The 8,163-nt window shown below is 38.7% G+C and overlaps 1 protein-coding gene across 1 annotated transcript in view; it reads left to right on the top strand.

Annotated features, from left to right (window-relative positions):
- The window catches only part of ATP8B1 (ATPase phospholipid transporting 8B1), a 77,471-nt gene that overhangs the window by 45,243 nt on the left and 24,065 nt on the right, over window positions 1–8,163 (top strand). Inside the window, exons 14-15 of the mRNA XM_004379261.1 lie at window positions 913–1,069; window positions 5,539–5,727. Of these exons, the coding sequence (XP_004379318.1) occupies window positions 913–1,069; window positions 5,539–5,727 (346 nt within the window). The remainder of the gene's footprint in view (window positions 1–912; window positions 1,070–5,538; window positions 5,728–8,163) is intronic.

Below are 8,163 nucleotides of genomic sequence, written 5' to 3'. Positions count from 1 at the left end.
CTCATAGGTGATACTGTTTATTTTATGAGTCAATTTATTATTTAGCTCAACAGTGACCTCTGGGAGCGGTTTCAGTTCAAATGTTAAAGGGTGTCTCAGGGTGATAGTCTCAGGGGTTCCTCTAGTCTCTACCGGTCCAGTAAGTCTGGCCCTTTTTTTGAGAATTTGAGTTTTGTTCTACAGTTTTCTCTCATTCTATCTGGAACCATCTATTGTGTCCCTGCTTAGAATGGTCAGTAGTGGTAACCAAACCATCTAGTTCTGGTCTCAGGATACATGAGGCTGTGGTTCATGTAGACTATTAGTCCTGTAGACTAGTTTCTTCTTTGAGTCTTTGATTTCTTTCTTTCTCTTTTGTTCCAAATGAGTAGAGACCAATAGTTGTATCTTAGATGGCCACTCAAAAGCTTTTACAGCCTCAGATACTACTCACCAAACTAGGATGTAGAACATAAACTCTATGGACTATATTGTACCAACCGACCAAGTTGCTCCACAAGACTATTGTCCTAAGCCTTCAAATCCAGGAAACCAATCCTGTGAGGTATTTGGTTATCTAAGAAATATCTGTGACTGTGCCCCCTGTGTGCTTAATTATATACATGAATATATGTGCAGCACACACAAACATGTATATGCATATCCCTACGGATATAACTATACATGCACATGTATATACACACATGTACCTTCCTATGCACATATATGCATACATATCTACCTATGTAACCACTCACCTATTTTTTGGTTGTTACTGCTGCTGTTCCAAAATTGTATATGTTATACAGCATTTACCAATAACATCCCTTATTCTTGTGTATTTCTTAGTGTCATCATTAATCCCTTGGTCAAGTAGTAAGCCAAAATTGTTTTTATCGATCATGTTTCCTTTTCCTTCTCCATTTCTTTCAGCCAGTTGATTTTAGCTGGAATACATTTGCTGATGGGAAGTTTGCATTTTATGACCATTATCTTATTGAGCAAATCCAGTCGGGAAACGAGCCTGAAGTGCGACAGTTCTTTTTCTTGCTTGCAATTTGCCACACAGTCATGGTGGATAGAATCGATGGTGAGTGTTGCTTTGGCATCTTAGATACCAAAGACCTGATTTTTAGTTTACAGGTAACTCACACAATTGACAAATGTGTACAAAGTTGGACACATGACAAGTCTGTCTCACATTCATTGAGTGATCACAAATGGTATATTGGAATAAACCAGTTGCCATCAAGTCGATTTCAACTCATGGCAGCCCCATGTGTGATAGAGTGTAACTGTGCTCCATAGGGTTTTTCAGTGGCTGATTTTTCAGAAGTAGATTGCCAGGCCTTACTTCTGAAGAGCCTCTAGGTGAACTCAAACAGCCAACCTTTCAGTTAGCAGCTGAGCACATTAACCCTTAGCACCACCCAGCGACTCCATTTCATGTGTAGCAGGTACAAAATCTCCAGAGAAGGGATACGCATACAAACTAAATGTGTAGACACTGTATATATATCTTTCAGCAAGTTTCAAAGAAACCCACTCTCCAAAAATGAATCTAATAGTGCAATAAAGCAAGTTAGCAGCTGTCATGGATTGAACTGTGTCTCCCAAAAATATGTGTCAACTTGATTAGGCCATGATTCCCAGTATTGTGTGATTGTCTACCATTTTTTCATTTGATGAGATTTTCGTATGTGTTGTAAATCCTATCACTATGGTGGATTATCGGCAGTTATATTGATGAGATGTATGAGATTAGATAGTGTTTTAAGCCAATCTCTTTGAGATATAAAAGAAAGAAGTAAGCAGAGAGACGTGGGACCTCATATCACCAAGAAAGCAGTGCCAGGAGCAGAGCGCATCCTTTGAACCTGGGTTCCTGCTCAGAGAAGCTCCTAGTCCAGAGGAAGATTGATGTCAAGGACCTTTCTCCAGAGCCAACAGAGAGAGAAAGCCTTCCTCTGGAGCTGATGCCCTGAATTTGGACTTCTAGCCTACTAGACTATGAGAAAATAAATTTCTCTTTGTTAAAGCCACCCACTTGTGGTATTTCTGTTTTAGCAGCACTAGATGACTAAGACAGCAGCAGAGTTCAAATCAGGATGGATACAGGGAAGAGGCTATTAGCTGGCCAAGTGGGAGATGATAGAAAGAGATGATACCAGTTCATGAATCACCAAAGCAGAGGTGAAAGCCTGTTCGGCTAGCCAAGCAAATTTTACTTGTAAAATATGGATAAAGTACGATATTTTTAAGCAACTTGGTTTGCTTAGGCTTTTGAATCATCAGTAAAATCATTCTACCATTTTTGGTTTGTGGTATTGTCATTGTGAGAGCTAATTGGCCAGCTTAGGCAACTGTACATTAATCTTATGGTGGGCCGTCCCAGTTTTGATTCCTGCTGTGGCCCACAGTATGGGCCAGGATCTTGCCCTGTCTGAGCACTGGCTTCTTCATTGTTGTAGTAAGAAGACTGGCCGTTCAAAGTCCCTTCCAGCCTCACTTTCTGCATCCTGGGAATCTTTCTGCAGGCAGTAGTGATGAGCAATTGCTCTAGCCTCTTAGGGTGGAGGCTAGATTGGATTTCTAAGTGCAAGAAGTTAGAAGAAAAATTGGTTTTGGTTTTGATCCGTAAGTACCTCGATACCTTGGAAGAGCACACAGAACAGTGCCTGGTACTTAGTAAGCACCACATAAGTGTTGGCCGTTCCCAGTAATATTTCCTGATATCCTCAATGATTCTCAATCCCAGGGGGAGAAGAAAGGTTCAGAATGTCTGGGAGTGAAGATAAATGTCATCTGAAGAAAGCCTCCTTCTGTCCCAGGATTCTGCTATGTGGGCCACTTGCCTGTTCTGTTGGACAATCATTAGGGTAGAAAGGAGAATGATGCCCAGAACTAGAGCCTTGTGGTTTCCCCAGATGTGGATAGTGTAATGAAAAAAAGCCAGCAAGGGAGATGGAGTGGTGGTCAAACAAGTAGACCAGGCATGGACTGCAACCTGGAAGCCAAGGGCACACAGCTAACCACCTAGTCAGGTCAGCTGCTTCCGAAAGATGGAAATGCATGAGAACTGAGGAGGCGGTGATTGGAAAGTCATGATGTGGATTCCAAGAATGCAAAAGAGAGAGGTAGAGTTAAGGAGAATGGAATAAAGAATCTGTCAAGAGAGTTCAGCCTGTGCCTGGAAGAGGCAAGGGGTGTCTGTAGGTGGTGATTACGGTGATCTCGTTTTGAGATCAGAGTTAAGGGAGAGATTTTGTCTACTTCAGTTTCATGACCACAAATTAGTCTGTTTAAGAAAAGAAGGCCTCTCTGGTTACCGCAAAGTGTGGGTTAAAGAGTTTTCCTTAGAAATGGCCTCAGGGAACGCTTTTTTACTCCTGGGTTACTTTCTGCAAACATAAAGTTGGAGTTTGGACCAGGTCTCTGAAGTTCCTCCCGTCTCTATTATTCTGCAGTTCTGTGATTCCATTACTGGAAAGAAATGGAAGAATTTTCTTTTTCCCTTAGTGACAAAAATATCGAGGTGTTTGCTCCAAAACCCATTGTATTACTCATAGACGCTTTACCATCTTTTATCATTTTTGGCCTTTTTTTTTTTTTTTTTTTTCCTGGTAGAGAGAAATTTGCCATCAGTATTATGCACTATATCACTGTGCCAGCTAAAATTGCTGAAGGGAAGGGATTGTGTTTTTGACACTGTTTGTTTAGCTCTGGTTAAATATTTTATCCTTTAGAGTTTGTGTATATTTATAGAATGACTGGATTTCGCAAGTTCAATTCATAACTCTGGGTGAACAAATAGAGATCCTAAAGTGTCATCTTTAATTACTAGTTGGAAAGTGATTAATACTGACTTAATTAGAGTGAACGATCTGAGCAGGTATGTGAGGGAAGGAGGGAGTGTCTAGCTCTACCTACAGCCATTCACCTGGAGCAAAATATCCTGTGTGATATATCTACATAGATTGTTGGTATAAAAAGTTGTCTGGGCATCTATGTCCTGTATCCTGGTCTAACTATGGTGGAAAAACTGAATGCCCCTTTCTGTAAGAATTCATCTGACCATAGATATAGTGTCATTTCTGTTTTGACAAAGAATAACTAGAATCACTGTTGTTGTTGTTGTCAGTTGCCATTGAGCTGATGCCAACTCATGGTGACCCCACGTGTGCAAAATAGAACTTCTCCATAGGGTTTTCATGGCTGTGACCTTTCAGAAGCAGATTGCCAGGACTGTCTTCTGAGGTGTCTCTGGGTAGGTTTGAACCACCAACCTTTCAGCTAGTAGTCGAGCACTTAACCCTTTACACCATCCGACTAGAATGACTAGAGTAGAAAAATAGAATCTCAGGCAGAGTATTTCTTTTTTAACTTTTTGTTAAAGTACAACATATATACAGATATACGTACATATCATGTCTCAATAAATTTTCACAAACTGAAAATATCCTTGTAATTAGCCCCCAGAGTTTTAAAAACAGAATGTTATCCACCTCCTAGAAGACCCCTTTGTGCTCCCTCATTAGTTATTACACTGCAAGCGTAACTACTCTCCTAATTTTAAAAAGCATAGATTAGCTTTGTTGATTTTGTGGTTTGTGTAAATGGAATCATGTAGCATGATCTCTTCCATGTCTTGACTTTTGCTCAACATTGTTTGTGAGATTTGTCCCTATTTTTGAAATGTAGTTGTGATTAGAAGGCAGTTTTCCATTCTTTGACTTTTACACATCAAAATGTTGATCAGATTGACAAAGATGTTTTTAAATATGAAAATATATTTATGGTGAAATAAACACACTCTTTTAGAGGGAAGATGAACTGGCACAACTTTTTTGGAAAACAAAATTAATAATATGTATATATTAAGAGGCTTAAAAATTACCAGTATTCTCTAGCTTACTATTTTCACTACTAGGAATCTATCCTCAGAAAAAATCAGAAAAACCCTTACCCAGAAAAATGTTTATTGTAATGTTATTTTTTGTAGCAAAAAATATTTTGGAAATAAACTTAAGTGGCCTTTATTTGGAAAATGGTCAAGTCAATTACAGTACATCTGTATGGTGACATATTTACATCCATTAAAATAAAGGTTATAAAGAATTTTTAGAGATATGACAGGATGCTAAAATATAATGTTAAGTAAAAATAATCAGGATGTAAATGCATATTCAGCATAATAGAAACTACTTCAAAAATGGACATTAAAAAAAGTATGGGAAGGAATTATGACAGAATGTCAGTAGTGTTGTTTTTCCTCTGGATGGTAGGATTATGGTAGTGTTTTTTTTTTTTTCCTATTCTTGGCCATTTTTTTTTTTAACTTCTAGTTTGTATTACTGTTTATAATTGGAAGAAAACTTTAAAGTTTAAAGAAATTTTAATTTTGGAATAATCCTTAAGAACCAATGACTTGTTTGCTTGTGGATGTTTTGAACTTGGCAATACATCCTTACCCCCACGTAATACTCAGTGGTGATGAATTCGAAGTGGTATTTGGTTTTACAGCTTTTCTGGGTTTTCTCTCCCTGCTTCCATTGTCAGATCAGCTCAACTATCAGGCGGCCTCTCCCGATGAAGGCGCTCTGGTAAGTGCTGCCAGGAACTTTGGCTTCGCCTTCCTAGCAAGGACCCAGAACACCATCACCATCAGTGAGCTGGGGACTGAAAGGACCTACAATGTTCTTGCCATTTTAGACTTCAACAGTGACCGGAAGCGGATGTCTATAATTGGTAGGTCTTCGCCAAGGTATGTCTGAATCACTCACTAGGATGCTGCCTTTCACACATTTTATATGGTAAAAGCAGCCAGTGGACCAGCTAACAACCTGGCTTCTGGAAGATTTCAGCAGACTTATTGAAATTGGTGCTTTTTCTCTCATTCTGCACAATGTCCATTACTCAAAGTGACAGCTGCAGTATATCTGAATCTTGCAAACTCTGTTAACATTCTTCAACAAAAACAAATATGGGGTGCTAGCTGTTGAGTCTGAGTTGGTAGATGTCCCACATGCAAAGTGGCATCTGGACTGCCTGTGGCACTGCCTCAAGATGTTCTGATATAATGCGTGAACCCCTCTGAGCACATCTGTTCTACACTTGACAGCAAAGAAGGGAAGACATAGCAGGAGAGGAGTTCTGAGGAGAGCAAACCTGTGCTTGGGAATCAGAATCAAACTCCAGTCCAGGCACATTGAACAGGCCACCAAGTGAAGATGATGATCATGACCTAATACTTAATTGTTTTAATGTCATATTTTGAAATAATTTCAAACTTAGAGAAAAGTTGCAAGCATAAAGAGCTCCTGTATACCCTTGCATATTCACCCAGTGTTAACATTTTGCCACATTTCTTTTGACATTTTCATTTATATATACAGGTGATTGTTTCCTGAACCATTTCAGAGTAAATTGCAGGCTTTATGCCCCTTTACCTCTAAATACTTCAAGAGGTATTTCCTAAGAACAAGAACGTTCATTTACATACAGTGATCAAAATCAGAAAACTTAACATGATACAATATATTATCATCTAATCTGTAGACCCTTTTCAAAGTTTACCAGTTCCAATAATGTTTGTCTGTTTCTTCCTCCCTCCCACCTTTGCCTCCCTCCCTCTGGATTTTTTTCCCAGGTTCTAACCCATGATCATACATTACATTAGTTGATCATGATTCTGGCCTCCTTTAATCTGGAACAGTTCTTCCACCTAATTTTTTTTTAATCTTCCACACACTGACATGTTTTAAAAGTTCAGGCCGGTTATATTGTAGAATGTCCCTCAATTTGGATTTGTCAGATGTTGGATTCAGGTTACCCATTGTTTGCAGGAAGAGTACAGAAGTGGTACTATGTCCTTCTCAGTGTATCCCGTCAGAAGGCACGTGATGTTGGCTTGTCCCATTACCTATGATGTTAACTTTGATCTCTTGGTTAAGGTGGAATCTACAAGGTTTCTCCATTACAATATTGAATTTTTATTTTATTTATTTTGTCATCTTCTGGTAAAATATTATATAACAAAAAATTTATATTTTAACCATTTTTAAGTGTATAACCCAGTGACATTAATTACATTCACTATATTCTACAGCCGTCACCACTATCCATCTTCAAAAGTTTTTTTTGCCCCCCCAAACAGAAACTCAGCACCTCGCAAGCAATAACTCCCCATTCTCCCCTCCCCCAGCACCTGGTAACCATTGATAAACTTTGGTCTCTATGCATTTGCCTCTTCTAGATATTTCATTTAAGTGGGATCATACCATATTTGTCCTTTTGTGTCTGACTTATTTCACTCACTATAATAAAAGACTGAATTTTTAACCAATAAAAACATACAGGTATGTCTCCTGAACTGTCATTAGGCACAGGTTTACTGAGTGTTTTCTATGTGTCTAGCACTGTTCTAGGCTGATAATCATGCCTGGCATATATCTTGGAGAATGTAAAATCTAGTTAGCACTGAGATACGTACTACGATTAAAGTATTGCACAGATCAAAAAACCCAAGAAAATAATCATAAAAGAGTCGTGGCATCATCTGAGTATTTAAGGCACTAGAGCCCTGGTAGCACAATGGTGAAGCAGCTCGGCTACTGACCTAAAGGTTGGCTGTTTGAACCTACCCAGCTGCTTCATGGGAGAAAGACCTAGTGATCTACTTCTATAAAGATTGCAACCTAGAAAACCCTGTGGGACAGTTCTGCTCTGTCACATGGGGTTGCTGTGAGTCGAAAACCAACTTGATGGCACCTAACAATAAGTGTTGTGAGTTTACAGGTAAGAAAGATTCCTCTTAATTAGCATGGACAAGTAACAGGTATGGAAGAAAGTAGCTAGCATAGAGCACGGTACATAGTAGGAAGTCAGTAAATACTTGTGGAAAGAATAAAGATATGGAAAACTGAGCCAACTGTGAAGGAGTCTTTTCATATTTATTTCACTGTTACATTCTTTATGGATACTTTGCTAGCTTTATTGAAGGCAACCCTGTTCTAAATGCATTGATGATTTTAAACTAATAGGTGAATCATTAGCACCATAACACCTCAAATTTTTACACACGTAGTTTTTTGTTTTTTTTATTGTACTTCAGGTGAAGGCTTACAGAACAAATAGTTTCTCATGAAACAGTAGTACACATACTGTTTTATGACATTGGTTAAC

This window comes from Trichechus manatus, unplaced genomic scaffold (genome assembly GCF_000243295.1).
Source record: "Trichechus manatus latirostris isolate Lorelei unplaced genomic scaffold, TriManLat1.0 scaffold00063, whole genome shotgun sequence".
NCBI classification, from domain to species: domain Eukaryota; kingdom Metazoa; phylum Chordata; class Mammalia; order Sirenia; family Trichechidae; genus Trichechus; species Trichechus manatus.
This window is presented reverse-complemented; position numbering and strand designations above follow the sequence as displayed.